Source organism: Pleurodeles waltl, chromosome 2_2 (assembly GCF_031143425.1).
Source record: "Pleurodeles waltl isolate 20211129_DDA chromosome 2_2, aPleWal1.hap1.20221129, whole genome shotgun sequence".
Classification (NCBI taxonomy): domain Eukaryota; kingdom Metazoa; phylum Chordata; class Amphibia; order Caudata; family Salamandridae; genus Pleurodeles; species Pleurodeles waltl.
Window position 1 is genome coordinate 451036333 of NC_090439.1, and position 20805 is coordinate 451057137.

The 20805-nt window shown below is 41.2% G+C and overlaps 1 protein-coding gene across 1 annotated transcript; it reads right to left on the reverse strand.

Annotated features, from left to right (window-relative positions):
- Nucleotides 1–3153: 3153 nt before the first annotated feature.
- MC5R (melanocortin 5 receptor) lies at nt 3154–16911 on the reverse strand. The gene is made up of 2 exons (XM_069219916.1): nt 16626–16911; nt 3154–9320 (listed from the first exon to the last, which is right to left on the reverse strand). Exon 2 carries the CDS (start codon nt 9234–9236, stop codon nt 8259–8261), a length of 978 nt encoding a protein of 325 aa, XP_069076017.1. The 5' UTR covers nt 9237–9320; nt 16626–16911; the 3' UTR covers nt 3154–8258.
- Nucleotides 16912–20805: the final 3894 nt, after the last annotated feature.

The window sequence follows — 20805 nt, forward strand, 5'->3', positions numbered from 1 at the left end:
TTTACGCTCATCATTCCTTAGCACCTTCGTACGTCATTCCTTAAATACGATGCACGGCTGGCGCTATGGAATGGTGCTAGCTCGCACTAAAGAAAATTATGCAAAAATACCTTAGCCCAGTTTTGTGTCATTTTGTATAATGATTTTCCCAAGTTTTCCTCACATTTCTGTGTGAGATCACTGCGCTGGCACAAATTTCCTACCAGCTAGCATTCTCCTCGGCTTCCTGATAAAAATTATATTGCACCCATGTGGGTGCCCTAAGCAAAGTCAGCCTAAAAATGTATTAAAAAACTGCGCTTCTCAACATGCTTTTGTGCCCCCTCAATGTCTACACATTGTTGGCCCTTTCCTGCGCAGGCACTTGGTTGACCTACATAAGTGAGGTATTTTTATTGGGAGTGTGCTGAGTGGTAGGAAATTTGTGCCAGGACAGTGATCTCACAAAACAAAATGTGATGAAAATGTGATTTTTTTAGCTATATGTGAAGTTTACAGAGAACTCTAGGGAAGAAGCTGTTAGGGGATCTATGCAAGCCAAACCTCCCTTGACTCCATCTGGTGTCTAGTTTTCAGAAATATCTGGGTTTGGTAGTTTTCCCTAGATAGCCGCTGAGCCTGGGACCAAAAACGCAGATTATCCCCTTTGCAAAGGATGTTTTGTGAAAGATAATACTGATATCTCCACAACATATTCCGGGACGTTTCCTTTTGCGGGCACTAGGCCTACCCACACAAGTCAGGTACCATTTTTATCGAGTGATTTGAGAAAACGCTGAGTAGAAGGAAGTTTGTGGCTCCCTTCAGATTCCAAAACTTTGCTAAGCTAGATGCCAAAATCCACAGCTAGGCACTTTCCAAAAACACATCAATTTTCAGTGGAAACATGTGATGGTCCCTGTTGCGTTTTGGGGCATTTCCTGTTGCTGGCACTAGACCTACCCACACAAGTAAAGCACCATCTTATCTGGAGACTTGAAGAAATGCTGGGTGAAAGGAAGTTTCTGGCTCCCCTCAGATTTCAGAACTTTGAGTCACTGAAATGTGATGAAAATGTGTTTTTGTAGACAAATTGTGAGGTTTGGAAAGGATTCTGGGTGACGGAACCTGGTGAGAGCACCACACATCACGGCATCCTGGATTTTCTTAGGTGTCTGGTTTTCAAACATTTAAAGGTTTTCTAGGTTTCCCTAGGTGCTGGCTGAGTGAGAGTCCAAAATCCACAGCTAGGCACTGCAAATTACTTGTTGGTTTTCAGTGGAAAAATGTGATGTATCCATATTGCATTTTGGGGCGTTTCCTGTTGCGGGCACTAGGTCTACCCACACAAGTGAGATACCATTTGTATAGGGAGACTTAAGGAAATGCTTGGTGAAAGAAAGTTTGAGGCTCCCCTCAGACTGCAGAACTTTGCTTAACCAAAATGTGAGTAATTGTGTTTTTTTAGACAACATTTAAGGTTTACAAAGGATTCTGGGTGACAGAACCTGGTGAAAGCCCCACAAGTTACCCCATCCTGGATTTCCGTATCTAGTTTTAAAAAATGTAAAGGTTTGCTAAGTTTCCCCAGGTGCCAGCTGAGCTAGAGGCCAAAATCCACAGCTAGGCACATTGCAAAAAACGCGTCCGTTTTCAGTGGAAAAATGTGATGTGTCCATGTTGCATTTTGGAGCATTTCCTGTTGCGGGCACTAACCCTACCCACACAAGTAAGGGACCATTTTTTATCAGGAGACGTGGGGTAACACAGAATAGTAGACCAAGTGTTATTAGCAATTGTCTTTCTCTGCATTTGTGCCTTCCAAAAGTAGGACAGTTTGGGAAAGAAGTCATTTAGAGGAATGCCTTTTAATTCACATGCTAATATGGGTATCCCCAAATTCAGAGATGTTCAAATAACCACTGCTTCAAAATTCCATTTCTCTTCCACCATTTTGAAAATACTTAGGTTTTCTTGATACCTCTTTTCACTCTTTATATCTTACCCAGTGAATTGCTATATGCTCGGTACACAATGAAAACCCATTGCAAGGTGCACATCAATTATTGGGTCTGGGTACCTTAGGTTTTTGCTGAAACCATGAGCTCTATATATCCCTGCAACCGGAAGAGTCCAGCAGATATAACAGCATATTGCTTTTGAAAATCTGCCATAGTTGGAAAAAGTTACTGATGAAAATGTAGACAGAAATGGCTGTTTTTTTTCAACTCAATTTTGATATTTCTTTTTCAACTGTTATTTACTATAGGAAAACCTTGAAGGATCTACGCAGGTGACACTTTTCTGAATTCAGAATGTTATCTACTTTAAAAAAATGTATAGCTGTCTGGGATCCACCATTGGTTTCACACCCATTCCTGTCACTAACTGGAAGGAGGTTGAAAGCACAAAAATAGGAAAAATTGACTTTGTCCTAGTAAAATACCAAAACCGTGTTGAATATTTTGGTTTTCTGAATCTAGTCTGCCTGTTCCTGAAAGATGGGAAGATGGTGATTTTAGCAACGTGAACCTTTTGTTGGTGCCATCTGCAGGGAATAACAAATGCTTTCACCTGCAGCACTTTTTTCCCATCTTTCCCCAAAAAAACACATTTTTGCAGTATTTTGGCTAATTTCTGGGCCCCTACCAGGGGAATCCACAAATCCTGGGTACCTTTCGAATCCCCATGATGCTGGAAAAAAAGGACGCAAATATTGCGTGTATAGCTTATGTCAACAAAAGGCTATGGGGACCTGAGCATGAACTATCCCACATAGTAAAAAAAAAGGGTTAGTGGGAGGGGGAGGAGAGACTAAGCAGCGAAGAGGTTTAAGGATTTTTGTTTTCCATTTGTGTATTAACAGTATTATTCACACTATGCAATAATGAGCTATGCAGCTGTGTAGAATTGTTTCAATTTGAAAAGACTATGGGCCTGATTACGACTTCAGCAGAGGGGATAACTCCATACCAAATGTGACGGATATCCCACCCGCCGTATTCCGAGTTCCATAGGATATAATGGACTCGTAATTCGGTGGGCTGGATATCCGTCTCATTTGGGACGGAGTAATCCACTCAGCCAAAGTCGGAATCAGGCACTGTATTTTTCAACATCACTGTTGCTCAAATGAGTGTCAAATATGAATGCCATAAAATAACACATCCTTTTGTGTAGCATTTACAAAACCATCATTATGTAACTGGAAGAACATATTTACAGTCAATCATTAGTAAAATAAATACATAATTTACTGTATAATATAAAGTAAGTATACACATGTGATTTATATGATAACGCATATAAAAATATTGCAACACAGTTGCAAAGCATATGGGTGTAAATTCATTCCATAAGCACATCCTAATGCTTTCAGGTACTCATTAAGACACCTTATTTGGGGTTTCGTTTTACTATTTTTCATCAAAAATGTGGAGCAACCTCCCAAATAATATTAAAGATTATGCATTCTCCATTTTGACAATCCAATAAAATATAATGAAACAAAATATGTTAAATAAACAACTGCGACATATATATCATTTAATGGAAAAAAGCAAATGTATGCTTAGTTTCCAGCAGTGATTTTGCTACTAAAAAGTACCAAATGCACTGAAAATGAACAGCATACGAACATGTTTTGTCTCCCTGCTGTTTGGCTATAGTATACTGAAACATAAGAAGCGTCTCCATGACAACGTGAACCACACTGCACCCTGGAAACAGTACAACTCTGTTCAAACAAAAGCAAGAGCGTTAGGGAGAAATTATTCTTAGGAACTGAGTAATTCTACATTTAGGCAACTAACCAGATGACAAGTATGTCTTAAACCCTGGACCATATTGAGTGAGAACTGATGTTTATTAACCTATGTTTTGACCACCTTTCTCCCCAGTTTCCGGTTGGTTGATAGTCACCTAATAGAAAAGTAGAACCTGATGACACCTTTCTAATAACTTAATACAGGATCCAATTTAAGACCTGACAAGATATGTCAACTCTCTCCCCTGCACAATGAAACAATCTTCCACAAAAAACATTGAGGTAGTTAGGGGACTGAATCAGTAGCAGAGCAAGGGTAGCATTCAACTAATCATTCAGCCTAATCAAGCTCTTCTTCAGCTGTGTAGTAAAAGAAAAAGCTGAAGTGGTGTTGGCATCACGGACCACTAGGTCCTTGTTCCTCTGTAAATTCTGCATTAATGACAGCTTCACTCCCGGTTGTTTTGGGTGGTTTGTAATGGAGCTCATGCCTCTGCTTCTCACCTTCTGTGGGTTTTTAAAAATAAGACTATTGTTTCTTAGGCTTTTGATCTTGTACTTGACTTGAGGACTGCATTTGGTCATACCAAAGTGACTTAATGTGTCTCACTTCATTCAAGCACTTAAATTCTTGGCACTCATCATAAAAGCATCTAGGCAAGTGCACTGCATGCAATCTGACAACACTTTAGTGTCTTCTGCAGGGCAACACCAAAGTAATCACTGAAGCAGATATTACCACTGTGTGTAGCAGTTCTCTCTTCTTCTTTGTAACCGAAAACATGTAGGTACAGCTGACAGCATAACCAAAGAAGGTGTCAGGGAGGCAGGCAGTATGTTTCCCCCATCACTAAAGAGAATTGAATCCAAATGTTAGTATCTGAGGAAAGGTCCTGTAAGGTCCTAAAAGTGCATGCATACGCGTAACCTCAATAATTACTTCCATTGATTTAAGTTAAGGTTCGATGAAAGGTGTCTTTATCTCCAAATGTTTGTTTCTTGCTACATCAAGTGTTTCAAATGTTATCTTTCTTATTTACAGACATGGTCATCTGATGGGCTGCTCGCAACCAGATGGCTCCACAAACACCATCTTTGTGAATCAAGCATAAATATCTTTCCAGTGACAACCTACAGGTGTTTCCTATGCAACGATGCACGACAAAAACATACTTTGCAATTTGATCTTAGTCTCGCAAATTGTTGTTGTAAATCGTTTGATTTCAAACCTGGGTATTTTAGTTACATTTTCTAATTTATAAAATTACAGTTGCAAGCACTCCTTTTCCCTCCATGTAGCATGTTGCTGGAATCTCGTACATGCTAATATTGGGGAAGGAGAACGTGTGAGATTTTAACAGGATAAGATAATCATGAGAAGATTAATTTTCGCAATTGACTTACACTGAAGTGGGTGCAATTTCAGGAGGGAGAAAGCTAAATTAAAGTTTTTTTTCTTTAAAAATCGGAGGTCTCTCACATCACTCAGGTCTGTTGGCATGTACTTTGAATGTTTCAATTTTCACTTCTACAGTGAATAGAGAATCTGCTTTGCTTCCACAACGAAAGACATGACTATGCCCTTTTAACTCTATGGGTCTGATTCACAAAGGCAACCTTAAAATGTTGTGTAAGTTTATGATTTTTTGCAATTCACATAGCAATTAGCAAGTAGTATCTTTACAACTGCAGAGTCTCAACACTTTTGGCAGAGACTCCACACATAAAAGATAGGTAGTCATAAAGATACGACTCATAAAGTTGCTTTCGGAATTGCAAAAAAACATTAACTTACATAAAAATGTAAATTTAGCTTTCTGAATCAGGCCCTAGGTGTGAGAATGTGTCAGCACGAAGAAAGCACACTAGTTATACCAGTGCTCTTAAGGACTAATATGCCATAACATGGTTGTTGTCAGATGTGAAATGACATGCTGCTTTCGATATCTGAAGGCACAGTAACTTTTTGATTGTTTTAGGTGACTTACATTCGTGAGTGCTTTTAAGAGTGTATGAATATGATGGTGTTCCACTCGCAACCAGCAAGATGCGTCCATTCCCTCATAGCCAAGGATAAGTACTGTAGAATTCTGGATGACCGGAAGTATTTGGATGTGTGAAATCTTTATGTTTGTTCTTGCAGACCTCTCATATTTGGCATCAGTATTTTAACTATCCCTATAGTTTTCAAATATTTCTAATAACATTTCTGTTCTGCACGTGACTGTTCAAATTCACTTTAGGACTCTTGCTTTCCTTCTACATTGCTTTGAGAAAAAAAAAGAAAGTTAACATTCATCCAGTCTACATTTGTAAGGAAAAAAACTGATTTAGAATTACTTAAACTCTGAATGCAAATTGAGCGGTTATTTCTTTCCTGTGCGTAAACCCCTGTTTACACATGGGACGGAATTATGAGCTTGGTTTTAATTAATGCATCTGATAGTTATGGGATGCGTTGAATAACCCGACATTCATTAAATTTCAGAAGGTCAAATCTGTTGAAACTTGACAAGGGAAATAAGTACAGTTTTTACTGTGCAATGCGAGTTTTGGTGTGTTAAACACAAAATGTGCATGTTATTCCCCAATAACTTGTTATAGGTGCTATTTATCACATCCAGTAAATAACAAATACCAGGGTATACTTTTTTACCAGGTGCAATAAACATAATCTTTAGTTGTAATCAGGCTCTTAGTTTGTAAACAACACATCCCTTTTAAGCATCAACTTAGGACTTGCAAGGAAATTTTATCAGTTTGCGTGCAAGAACTACACGTGGGAGTAGATGTAGTGATAGCGTTAGGGCCTACAACAGGGATCTACATGAGAGTTTGCTTGCTTAATAAATACTTTGCACACCCTTGCTGCTAATGACTGAGTACCACTGTGAGCATCAGAGCAGGTTGCCATTTCAGATAAGCCTAGAGTAACCAGGTCAATACAGGTCCTGTTTCCAGGCCTATCTATTTGTGTGATAGCTAAATCCATTTTTGGTGTTTTAATCTTGTTTGGCTTCCATTTAACTCATTGGACTAACAGACATGAAGTCAATGATTTATAGGTGAAAAGTTCAAGATAAGGAAGAGTGTCAGTAATGATCTCAAGGAAGGTGGTCACCTTATTAATTCACTCATGTGAATTTAGAAAGTTGGCATCAACTGACCTAAAGATGAATACCTCACACAATCAAAATGCAAGCATTTTAACCTCATGTTGCAGACAAAAACATAGATATCAATAGCTTATTAGTTGCTTCATTTTAGGGATGCATTCAAGTTATTATAGAGGATAAAACATTTTAGAACTAGTAGAATGTCGGTATAAATATAATCTTCATATAATATATAATTAGTGGAGCACACACTTTGCTGCCACAAATGGCATGACCAAAACTCGCCCTTGTAAGAAGAGTACAGAGATATGTTTCACCAAGCACATTTTGAACCAAAGGCAAATTATACCCTGTTTTGAGAAAATGCATTATAAATACTGCACTAAGCTACACATAGCATACTGTATCAGCTATAATAATAACTACACTTCTAACACTTACGACTCATAGCGGAAAAGGTACCCTGGCACATATACTGTATTAAACTATGTACTACCTTCTCCAGTGAGCTTGCTCTATATTTTGTGATATCTATTCACATTACATTCATATGTGTATCGGAATGGAAGGATTAGCCTATGAATGTGGTTTTAAAGAGTCCAAACCATTATATACATTCAACATATTACATGAAAATAATTGCATGTAAACATAAGTGTGTCACTTTTCAAGACCTTGACTGCGGTTTTGGCATGCCCATCCTGTTTTCCTCTTCCATTATTTGAGATACAATGCACAATGGTTTATTCTTAGGGCTTCAGTTCAATATAGAATATACAGAGTGACTTAGTGATGCACAGCAGTAAAGTGTGGGTTCCACCTTGTAAGAACGGTTTCACAGTACAGGAGATTTCCAGTCATGCAGTTGCCACTGTCCATTGGTCACTGAGTTCTTCCATACTTTAAAGAACTCCTAAAACAAACATCACCCAGGCTTGAGTTGCAGAGAAGCAGCCACCTTCAGGGAGACCAGTGCTTTAGTGTTTCTTTTTGTCTTTCATGTGAATCTTCTTCCCTGTGAAAAGAAGCTGTGCTGGACATGCTCCCCCTTGACCCTTCGAGTTAATTGACAGTTGGCTTTTCAGTAGATGGTGACTAAGATATGCCATGAAAACTCTTCCCATCCCCACCATTTAAAAATACATGACAGCTAAATGCAGCAACAAATGTAAAATGTCATTACCATTGAAGAAATGCATTTGGCCCCTATGACAAAATGATACATTATGAGAACATTAAAGCTAACAAACAACTGAATGAACTTGTCTCTGGAGCATGAACCACAGAAAGCAAAGACTCCCTTCTGATGCCCACTGGACAGTTTCATACTGCAGAAATCGCAGACCTTGGCCAGTGTATGTGCTGCCTTTTTTATCTCTAGATTAGAGATGATATCTCTAATATTTGCTGGAAAGCCCACAAGCAGCTCTCACGCTGTAGCAGCAAATGATCTCTTTAAAGGTCTTTCGCATCTCCTGACTACGAAAGGCATAAATCAAGGGGTCGATGATAGAGTTGCACATAATAAGGATAAGGTACATGTTGAAGTGAGACATGAAACAGACGCAGTACAGGTTCTGTGGGCAGGAAATCATCAAAATGAGGTGGAGGAAGAATGGAGCCCAACAAACGATGAAGATGCCCAGCAGTATGGTCAGCGTAATGGCCCCCTTCATGCTGGTCCTTTGGTGGACTGAGTTGTAACCAGGCAGAGCAGCTATTCTCTTAACATGGGTTCGTGCGAGCATAAACATGTGAATGTACAAGGATACCATAAGAAAAAGCAATGTGAAGAACATTGTGATGAGGCAAATAATGGAATATGTGGACTCATAGTAGACAATGAAGATAATCCCACAGCCTGTGCAGAAAGTCCATATACATGCAATAATGGCCCCAGCTCGCTTCACTGTCATGATATTATGGTATCGCAGGGCATAGAAGATAGTGACGTACCTGTCTACGGCTATTGCCAACAAGCTGCACATTGAGGCTACAACAGAAATGCAGATCAAGGAGTCAAAGATATTGTCTATCTGACGCACAAAGGCCTCCTCTATGATCAGGTGATTGTTGTTGATCAGATTGATGGTTATGGTCTCCCAAGCATTGGACACACTGACCAACATGTCTGCAACGGCTAAACTACAGACAAAGAAGTACATTGGAGAGTGCAAATTCTTGTTCTTGATTATTGCCAGGATGACCAAGATGTTCTCAAGGAGGCTTATGATGCCAAGGATGAGGAAAACCTCAGTGGCTATGAACACTTGCTCGCATGATGCAGGGTTGCTCTTCACAGTGGGTATGCTTATGTTGCTCCCAGAGGTGCTCAAGTTTAATTCAGAGATATGAGGGTGATGAGTTGAGTTCATCTCTGGAGGAAATTGCTAATTCTTTTTTTCAGACAGGTGTTCTGCAAAGTTATCGAAGTGCATGTCCAAGAAAGTTGAACCAATCTGTCAAAAGGTGATATGAGCAGGTCAAAAACATGTTAACAGAATAGAAATAGCAAATAAACCGTTTTCATTATTATCAAGCGTTTAGCTATCTATGCAAACCACAAAGTGGATGCCCCTCTAATTCATGTGCGTGGCATCCAGACACAGGCTTCTTACATACAGTATTCCCATTCCAAATTTAAGCAGATTCTTGAGCATTAAACAGCACACATGAAAAGCACAAAATGAATCTTAAATTTTATAGCCAGCCAATCCTTTCACCCTACATTGTGACACCATTTCTGAACCTAAGTACCCCAAGAATCAGCGTGATTGATAATCCCTTAGTGTAAGAAATTGAGTCACTGGTTTGGTGGGGTGAACCGTACTCAAGCAGAAACCACAATCTCTGTCAGGGTGAAACACAAGCAAACCTCAACTTAACCTTGTTTTAAAGCAGTAATGCTTAACTTAGAGGTAACGTATAAAGTATTCATGCAGTACCTCAAACAGTAATAAAGTGAAAACAAAAAAAACAACACAAATCCCACATGAATTTGGAAAAATAGATGAAACTTTAATTAATTGTTTGAGATCATAACATCAAAAATGCAATTAGTAGAACCAGAGATATGAAATTTTAAATATTTAAGTGAAAATAGTGTCTAGAAACATCATGTTCTAGCTGAGTTCATCTGATCACGCCAGCCCAGGACAAAGTCACACACTCGGGCCGATTGTGATGGAGTTCGGAATGGATACAGTTAGGCCTACTTAAATACCTTAAATCCTGGATTGCAAAGCTCTGTGAGATACCACATTGAGGATGTATCACACAGTGTCAGTTCTGAGGAAGCTGCGGGCTGTGATGATGAATTCTGTGTCATTGGAGAGGATGCCTTTAATGAGAGGCTTGAGCTGTAAAATCTTGCTTTGAAGATGTGTTGTGCACTGCCTGTTCCAAAGAACCTGCAGCACTGTGATGTGGAGTCCTGAATCGTCATCGAAGATGACATCAATGAGGAGCTTGCAATGCAAAGGTCTGGGTCAAGGAGGGGTCAAGGATGTGTCATGCAGTGGCGGTTCCAATAAGACTGCGGGCTGCAATGCGAACTCCAGTAAAAGGGATGCTTTATGCAGCCGCAGTTCCAAAGTGGAGCTGTGAGGAGATGTGTCAGCTATGAGAGCACCTTCAGGCCTATTTTCAAGGGTCCGGATCTAGGGTGGCAACATATTGGGGGCAAGACTCACAGCAGTCAGAGTCCAGGTGCTGAGCTCAAGGTGGTTTCTGCTTTTTCTGTCCCTGAGGCTTTGATCAGAGGGCCAGAAAACTAGCTCTTGAAGTCAATCGGGTGGTCCAGGGTTCAAGATGCAGGTCCAATCCTTTTCACTCAAGCAGCAGGGCGGCAGGCAACAGGGCAGCAGGGCAAAGGAGTTTCAGACCTTCTTGCAGAACAGCACAGCAGTACATTTAATTTAAACATCCTGGGTAAAAGTAGCACCTCCTACTAGGGACTTACAAGGAATTCAAATGTGGCAATTGGGTGGAAGTCAATTTCACCACGTTTAAAGGGGAAAGCACAAGCACTTTAGCACTGGTTGGCAGTAGTAAAGTGCACAAAGCCATAACAACACAGAAAAACAGGTTCAGAAAACAGAAGAGTGAAGGCAAAAAGTTTGGGGATGACTCTGTAGAAATGGCCAAGTCCAACACTTAGGTAGATTTATTTGTTTTGCTATGAACGTACGCACATGTTTTGCTTTTGCATGAAACTTTAAGAGTTAGGACTCTTTTTTCTTACAATCAGCACTGTAAATTGAGAGGAAGGGCTTAAGACCCCTCAAAGCAATAATCATTTGGAGGTGTGGTCTGCGAAATTTACGAAGGGCTGCTAGATAGCTTTATGACATGGGCACACTCTTTCTAGTGGAATTTCCTTTTACACATCTCTGTCTGCAGGAATGTTAGTTAAATTAATTTAATTGAACTAAACCAAGAATATGATTCCAATAATGCACTGATCTGTTGAACAGAAGCTCAGAGCTAGAAACTAAAGTCCTAATTTGGATCTTGGTACAGGAGGATACTCTGCAACAAACGTGAAGGCTATCCCGTCCATCTTATTACAATCTCACGATATCCTATGGAGATCGTAATAAGGTGGACCGCATATCCATCTCATTTGGGACAGAGTATTCCCTCCACCAAGATCTACATCATGCCTTAAGTATCCCAGTGACATGAATTAATTAGGTAATCCTACAAGTGAGTAATCAATGCATCTTTCCAACAGGTAGGGTCAATGTAACTAAAATAATATCCTAACAGACATTTAAGGTATAGTTAGTGTCTGTTTAATAAATACCTCAATAAATATATGAAAGTAATTTAACATTTTTGTATTGCTCTCTTATCACTCCTAGTAGCTGTTCATTTAGTATAGTGTAATGAAAATACTAAGTTCTTTGCTAGCAGATGTACTTCAGCGGATATGACAACCATCCCTCCTTTTCAAGCTACCTACCCACCGCTTAAAATAACGTCCACCCTAGCCCTCATTATGTTTATCCATCCCTGCCAAATAGCGTTCAATATTGCAAACTATTATTGTGAGCGCTCTAGTCTAACATTAGAGAGTGTCTCATACTTGACTTTTCCACTGAAAGGCACAGAATTTAAAGGATACTTGGAGGAACACAGTTTGGTGGGCCCTTTAAGTGAAGGTTGAATGCTCAGAGCTGGCCAAACCTGCCAAATGAGGGCCATTTAAGACTCTTAGAGAACAAACTATGGCATTACCACAATCCCACCCATTCAGTTTACTGCTGCTACCAGTAGGTAATTCTCATAGCAGAGATTGTTAGCAGGTTTAGAAGTATGTTCCGTTTGAATGGACTAATATACAGATATCGTAGCTGGCAATGCAACACCATTTCACCATATTCGAGTGAACTTCAGTTGAAGGTTCAGGCTGCAACAGTTGTTTTGCCATTTGCTAAAATCCTGATAACAGAGGTGTCAGTTTTGGAGCTGAACAGGGGCACCTTTTGCTACAAGTCATCACTTTAGGAATAGTATAATATGTTTCCTTTAATAGCACAAACTGAAACCTCAACCACGTTTAGAAGCTCTTTAGAATTTGGTAATTAAAGGCACTGATGCACATGAGAGAAAGGGATGTGCCCAAGGTCACACAAGTAGTTCGAGTGGGAAAGTCAAGGTTCGTCCACAGGTGTGAAAGGTTCAAAGCCAGGAACGCTAGCAGCAAGACTACTAATAAATAACTGGTGCCAATGCAAAGCCTTCAACATTCAATTCACAAGTTGGTTATCTTGTCACCTTCAGGAAAATCACAAAGTGTTAGCTAGCCAACATATATCTGATATTTTGTACTGCATATAAAATCTTATTGATAGTAAACTTCTCTTTTGCAAAACAGGCAGAATGGGAGATGTTCAATAGTTCTCCAAAACATATTTGCATTTCTATGTCAAATGATCACCTGTTTATAAACAGCTCGTGCTCTTCATTAAACTCCATACAGCAATGCATGCAAAACAGCTTCACCTATTCAGAAGAACGAAAAGCTAGTAAAGAAATCCACATAGCCTATTAACTCTGTTTTTATTGGATCACTTAAATAAAAGATTGAGGGCCTCATTTACAGGCCCCTCGCGGCACACTGCTCTACCGGAACATTATTTCTTTTGACGCTCCAATAGCACAGTGTGCTGGCCCATATTTACAAGGCCATGCAAAGCTACCTTGCATGGCCTTGTAAGTATGGCCCTCTTTCATGGATAACTGTGTGAAAGGGCCGTTCCACGGGTGTCACTGTAGATGTTCCCAAGCAACACCCCTGGAATCGGAAGCATTCCCAGATGTTCAAGGCTGGGAATGTGTTAGATTCCTATGCTACCTCAGGGGCCGCGCTAAAGTGGCACAATAGGGAGAAATACATGTATTTCTGTCTGTTTTATCCTCTTTCCATATGTGCTGCATTCTGCAGCACAAAAAGAAAGAGGAAACGCCACTAATGATTATGTGAAGAAAGGTGTCCCTTCCTGCACATAAACAATTATCCCTGCTAGGCAGACACCCTTCACCACGGCGCAAGGGTGCCTACGTTGGAGCTAGGCAGCAGCTTGTGCGCCAGCATATAGGAAAGTACAGGAATGAGTTGTATTTCTGTAAATACAACCCATCCGTTTACTTTCAAAATGATGTAGAGCGCATGCAGCGCCGCGCTGCGTCATTTCTTTGTAAATGAGCCCCTGAATGTTCTTATATTTTTCAAGATGTGCAAAGTAATAACACTATCTTCATTTAATGAATCACTAAATAACTTCCTCCTCGCAGCTTCTGTGTGCTTAGGGCCCGTACCTGCTGACTGGCTGTAGACTAATCCCAGATTCATTTCAATGCTCTGCTGGGGGCTGCTATGGCAAGTACCACCCCGGGCTTTATCTCGCTATAGCTAGAGCTCGAAGTGGACAAGTCCATTATTAAAGAGAGTTCCCATAGCTAAATTACACGGTCCTGAACAGTTAATGCTGACCATCTGTTTCCCCAGGCTGAAAGGGAAGTAGAGGGTCTCCTGTACAGTGAAACGAGTGAACGGACACACAACTGGAAAACACAAGCCTCCTCTACAGGGTGCCTTCAACGTTGAAGAAATGTAAGTTGTGCAACTAGTTAATCACCAAATCCAAAGGCTCATTGGGAGCTAATATAGGCTTTACCTGATGCAGTCATATGAAGATTCTCAGTGACAAAGAGTTATTCTTTTTGACAGGTACCGTAAGCGGGTAACCAGTTCTGGAATGCATCTTTTTAATGGAACCTATAGAAAAGGGTTTGCGCTAGGCTCAGGTTGATGGTCTATTACTAAAAATCAATATTTTGAGACCACCTTATGCACTGAAACACCGAGGGGCAGATTTCCAAGAAAGCGGTGCATCAGTCCCGGTGTGCCACTTTTCTTGCGTCCCCCTTGCTCCCCTTAACGACACCATGGTTGCACCATATTTACAGTAGGGCAAACCATGGCGGTGGTTACCACAATAGCATCCACATTTTTAACGCTTTTGTTGTGCTTTGCTGCACTAGCGTCAAACATTTTGGCACTAGTGCAACAAAGCACAGGGAGGCCCATAGATTATTATGGGTGCGTCACTCTAACGCCTGCCCTGAGCAGGCCTTGAAAATGACCGAAAAAACGGTGCAGTGAAATGTTGTGAATTTCACTGTGCCAGTTTTGTCGGGCTTCCCTGAGTGGGAACGCCCCCATTGCATACATTATGCCTGACGCAGGCATAATGTGGCGCAAGGGGTTGCAAAGTGGCGCAATGCATGCATTGCGCCATTTTGTAATTATGGAGCGGGGGGAATGGCCACCTTAACTCTGCCTTAAAGTCATGAAAATGACACTAGTCATTTTTATGACTTTAAGGGGCTTGTAAATCTGCCCCTGAATCTTTTTCTAAATTTTGCACACTTGTCAACCTCTTGAATTTAAAATGCAGGTGAAGCCAGGCCTTTAAGAAGATATTCCCATTAAGTGAATGGAGAATGAACACAAAAAAGGCAGGTGACATCTGACAAATACGGGTGAACTGACAGGTCTGATGTGACAGCCTATTTTATACTGTGTATAACACATTTTTTCAGCTGTGGAAGCCTAGCCGATATCGTGGGAAATACATTTTTTCAACTGCAGCATCCGATCCTATACAGCTTGTAATGCATGAAAAACCTAATGAACTCCGTATTCACAGTGTTCTCTATCACAGGCTGGGGCTGCATATCTCCGTGAATATATTCCCCAGTGCTCTCACCAGGAGTCAGATCAGTGGCACACAGATGTCTCAAATGATCACATAAACATTTAGCTTTCCTTTACAGAACAATGCTTTCCCCTATAACCTTCATGTATTTGTCTCTTAAGGTTTGTGGATTATATTTTGTATGCGACTGCCTTTAGGTGAATGCAGTGCTTTCATCGAAAGGGAAGTGCTGGTACTCAACCGAGTGGGTGAATCTTGAGGTCTAGTAGTGGAGTGTCTGGGGCGCGTGGCTGCGAGGTAGGTACTTAACAACACCAACATTTTCTTCTCCCATGTAAAGCGCCCTAGTGCCCTTCGGCCAAGTTGGCTCATATTTGCAGGGCATAATTGACATGAAGTTTTCTCTTCATGTGGCTTCACATAGCGCAGACTTAGGCAAAGTGCAAGGCACTTTGCATGACAAGCAAACGTTTTACATTAAGGCATTTATTTTTTTGGCACTGGGAAATCAAGTCATTTGCCCAGGATCACTGGATGTTGAGCCAACGCCTAGGTCTGACCCCTTCGTGCCGTAAAAACAAAAATATATGCTTTCCTATGGAGCTTGCGCTTCTCGTGTTCAGCGTTTTATTGCCCTCGGGCCAGGCTCGCGCTTATAAAGTTGCACAAAAAAACATAATTCCGCCCTGTTCAAATGACTGAACTTGACCGAAGGGAGTTAGGAGCTCTGACAGTCAATGACAAGTGTACTTAAGCGCTGGGTTGCTGCTGCAGCTTTACACTATAAGTGACAGCGTGACAGCTTCAATGTCGGATGCTCTAGCTGTCAGGCGACATCTCCTCTTTCCTGTCGCGCAGTCCTGCTCATCTGAAAGTCTCGTATTTAGCTACCCCTGTGCTGCACGTACCCCATACCTCAGACCCTGTCCCTAGCTGCCTCTACTAGTACTGGTACTCACATATCACAGGGAGAAGTTCTGATATTCAAGAGGAGAACACATAGAAGTGCCGGTACTCAGTACCGGTAAGTACCGGCTCATTTAAAGTGCTAGGTGAGGGGCCGACAATATAGTGATAGGATGAGCTTAGTGCTTTAAATGGGCAGGTACTCGCAGGCACTGAGTACCTGCACGTACTGATTTTAAAAGGCAGAGCACGTGCACTTTTTTAGCAGAGTTACAATGCTTTTAATAGGAGGGTACCTGCACTTCTCAGTAGCAAATAGGAAGCAATCGGTACCTACACGTTTGCATCTCAATTACGAACACAGAGTATGGTGTCCTGGAGAGGGTAGAAGTGTTCATCGCTCTGCCCATCCGTGTATTTGCGGTTTCTGGTGATCGGGGGCCTCGGGAGTGTAAGAGGACAAATGCTCGAAATTATATTTGACAACAACTGTAACTTCTGTCTACATTTAGCTTAATACACAAAGCAAAAACTGTTAAACTAATAACGTGACCCAGTGAAACTACAGGTCATAACATTTTTTAGGTGTTAAGGTTAATTTAACGGTCAGTCGTAAAAGTAATTCCTCACCTGATGTTAGACCTCGCCGGCACATCTTCGGATAATACTGCAGCTGTTGTCCTCTTCTTTAAAATGTCCGTTTTTTGAGAGTTTCAGTTCTCTCTTGAGGATTTTGCTCGATCAGTCGTTGAAGAAAAAACATAACTATCTCCAAACGCATTTTTAAAATTATTGTTTTTAAAATGTATAAAGATGTACGGCTTTTCTATATACATTCCAGTGAACGAAAACTGCCCTGAATTCCTCCCTTGCTACGGAACCGTGCTTTTATATCTCGTTTGGGTACTGACTTCACAGCATCAATGAGACTCCGCCTCTTTTCCTACTACACGCTGCCGTCGAGAAGAAAAGACGGTCAGTTATTGGCCGCCACCTAGTGGACTCAAGCGACATTGTACCTTTTCACTGGCAGCTCTAAACGGTACTTCGCCTAGATACAAACAGATATCATTTAAAGAGGAGCTTCGGTATGGCTAGCCTTCACTTTGTCACATCAACAAGAAAGCCAACAAGGGGGTGTGGTTTTATGTACCCTGCTAAACAGAGTCTGCTCTTGCAACATTTGTTCCACTGGCCCAAAAAAACAACCCAAAATATATATCAATTTCAATTTAATGCTGAGGTCACTTACTCGCAGCAGACGGAATGAATATTAGCTTAATTAAAGAAGAAACAATCATTTCAGTCACTGGAGGTATTTAGTCATACCAGTTAATCTGTTACATGTCAGCGAGAGTATATTGTTACACTACTGAACAGCAGAGCATCCCCTTATTGTTTTCAATTTACTATTAATAAAGGGGTGGTGACAGGTGCCATTTGAAAGCGGCGGGATAGAGACACTTGTCGCGATTTGCAGTGTAAGCAGCCGGGTCGAAATCTTGGTGTGGGGAATGGGGAGGTGGAGTTGGGTATCTTCCCGACTCATTCTTTTGAAGCATTGAGGAACAAATTGTGCCTTAGCCAAAAAAATCCCCAAATAAGTTAATTGAAAAGCAATAGGTTTAAGGGGCAGTGCTTAATTTGGAAATAAAGAGGTGCTGGTGCCCAAAGCCCTCCTCTTAAAAACGCAGATGCTGCAGTTAAATGTGTGAACACAGAATACTGAGGCAGCGTAATCCTAAAGCCATCTCGGGCCTCTTAAATCCATTTAAAGCAGCTACCTGCCCCTCCAGCTCACTCTTGCAGCTTTATGCTTTCTCCCTTTGTGAAGCTTTTTCGTTTTTCCCTTCCTCCGTCTTTCCCATATGTCTTTTGCTTGCAGCAAATGCTTGAGGCAGAAGAGCAAGCTCCGGCCCTCAAAAATAAGTGCCAGGGCTCAGCACCGGAAACAAGCACAAATTAAGCACTGTTAAGGGGGGATTCTTGAGTAATAAAATGTAAGGATAACGCAAATCAAGAAAATCCCTCACAGCAACAATTGATGTAAACGAAACTTATGCTTACGCTATTTCTGCAGCCCCTATCAGAATCTCAACCTCTCCTTGGCAAAACAGTACTGCGCTCTAAGTCGTGGTGACCTGTCAGCTCCTTTTGTAAGTATAAGAAATGTGCTGCAGTTAACATCTGCAGCATGGCTGAGGTTTCAAATACCTAGGAACCGTTTGTGAAATAAAGTCTGTGAGGAATGTGTACAGGAATTGCGTGCTGCCAGTGTTTCCACTGTTTTTTTCATGGCATCCCAGGGCTTAATTGTAGGTACTTTGTCAATGCCCAACACTCTGGGCCTTATTTACAAGGCCCGTGGCGCAGGGTGGTGCAGCAAGGCACTGTGCCACTGAGAAAGGGCAGAAATGCACCGTATCTGCAAGATAAGATGCATTTCTGTCTTCCCCTGCGCTGGCGCACATATTGCTGCCGCAGACACCCTTGTGCAAGGGTGCCAGCATTGTGGGGATGATTGTTTTTGTGCCAGAAGGGACACCTTCTTGCACAAAAACAATCACATGAAATGTTTTCCTCTTTCTATGTGTGCTGCATGCTGCAGCACATAGAGCAGAAATAAAGATCTTTCTCCCTGTTGTGTCACTCTTACTCCACCTTTGAGGTGATGTAGGAATCTGATGCATTCCCAGACTTGTAAAATTGGAATTGCGTCAAATTTCTTCAGGTTCCATGGGTGTTGCGTGTTAACACCCCAAACAACACCCATGGAACACCCCTTTTATGCAGTGTTTAGCTTGAAAGAGGTCCATATTTACAAGGCTACGAAAAGCCAGGCATGGTGGCTTTGCGTGGTCTTGTAAATATGGACTGGCACACTGCGCAACCAGAGCGTAAAAAAAAAAAACGAGACACTCCGGCAGCGCAGTGTGCCGCTAGGGCCTCGTAAATGAGGCCGTCTGTTTCTCTCCACAAATGCACGAACATTATTTGCAAGCAAGACCTGACATTTATTTTTATTGGGACTGCACCCTGCACAGTTATTAAAGACAAAGTCAGTTTATGTGAAACTGTGTCATCGTATTGTACCCATTCTATGTCTGACATAACCAAACAAAAATATCTTTACACTTCGTGAAACCCTACTGGCGGCTGTGTCACAAATCTGTCTTCCCCTTAGCTATCTATTTAACTCAGGGGTCTTCAAACGGGGGCTGGAGCTGACCCCCATTTGGGGTCTCAGGTGATCCCGGGGGGGGGGGGGGGCAAGAGAAGCATTTTGCTGATAACACGGTTTTGTTTTAAGATGAAAAAAATGAGCAACAGTAAACCAGTCACTAATGGGCCATCACTAAGAGTTTTGTCATTTATATCCAAACTTGGAGTATGAGTCAAAAGGGAAGGGTCTCGAAATACTCTTCAAAATCCCCACCCCCACTTCTATGAATCACACTGTGAATGCTTTCAAACGTTAGTAAGGCCAGCCTGACCAGGATAGTATGTTAGCATCATGTATTTGACAGCATTTTTTAAACAGTAACTGAACTTAAGTGCAATGTTTAAATAAGTCCACCCATATTTAAACATTGCAATTTAATAGACTAATTGGGAAAAATCCGTAGGGGGGAGAGCTATTTTTTTCCAGCATGGGTGGGGTGCAGCATTACAAAGTTTAAAGATCACTGCTTTAACTAGACAGGCCCGTCTCTGATGAAAGTATAGCATGATTTTACCTGACTTCGAGAAACATGGCATCAGGGGTGAGGGAGATAACACATGACATCAGCAGATCTTCTGCCGCGATTTCTTATAGTTCATCGTTTCAGAGCTGAGGGAAATGAATTAGCATCTTAAAATCTCATTAAAGATAATAAATCTCCGCTGCCAGAAGACAAGAAATCACAAGGGTTTTGTACGCCATCATTAATTGCATTAAGTAGCCATATCAAAAGCATTCCACTGGCAACCAAAATAACTTGCAGAAAAAGTGTCTAACTTTATTTGCTTAGATATATGATTTGTATGTAGTCATATAGTGCATATACTGAAATGCGAGGAGATCTTTACCATTATGACTATTTTTATGTAGTGCTTATGTTTTTATGTCATTCTTCCCTTTATAGGAGCTCTAAAAAAATAGCCCTACTTAATAAATGTAACGAGGAAGAAAAATTCGAGTGCAATGAAGATTACCACAAGTAATGTAGCAACAACAACTGCTGGTACATGGACTCTCTACTGCTTCCTATCACAACAGCCAAATACAACGAAAGCAAAGTATCTACTACAGGACTACCTCTATTGTAACAGATCATGACCTTCTCACTCTGCAAATACCAAATACTGGCATTGGGTTCCACCAACCACTGCCTGTCAACAGGAAAACAAAATGACTAGCAGTCACACTCGATCACGTACTAAGTAATCATTCACTCTGTCATAACATTTGAAAGAAGGTCAACGTCTCACACAATTTGCTAACTTTGAACACCACTGTGACCTCACGCGTATTCCAGCTCACACAAGCAAATAACCTCTGACAACCTGCACACAGTGTACTCCAGACGATAATATGATGACTTAAAGTTGCAGCACGGATACCACTGACACCTCGCTGATTGATTCCACTAAAGGACAGTGCCCATTTACTCACAGTCTATAACTGCATATGAGCTGCTAAGTGTTTATGTATAACACCTACACATGCCCGCCAATAAAGACCAAAAAATAAGAAATCCCACTTCCTCTGGTGCAGGTCTTGTTGAGGGTGGAGTATTGAAATAAAAGAAGGACTGTGTGTAGAGTA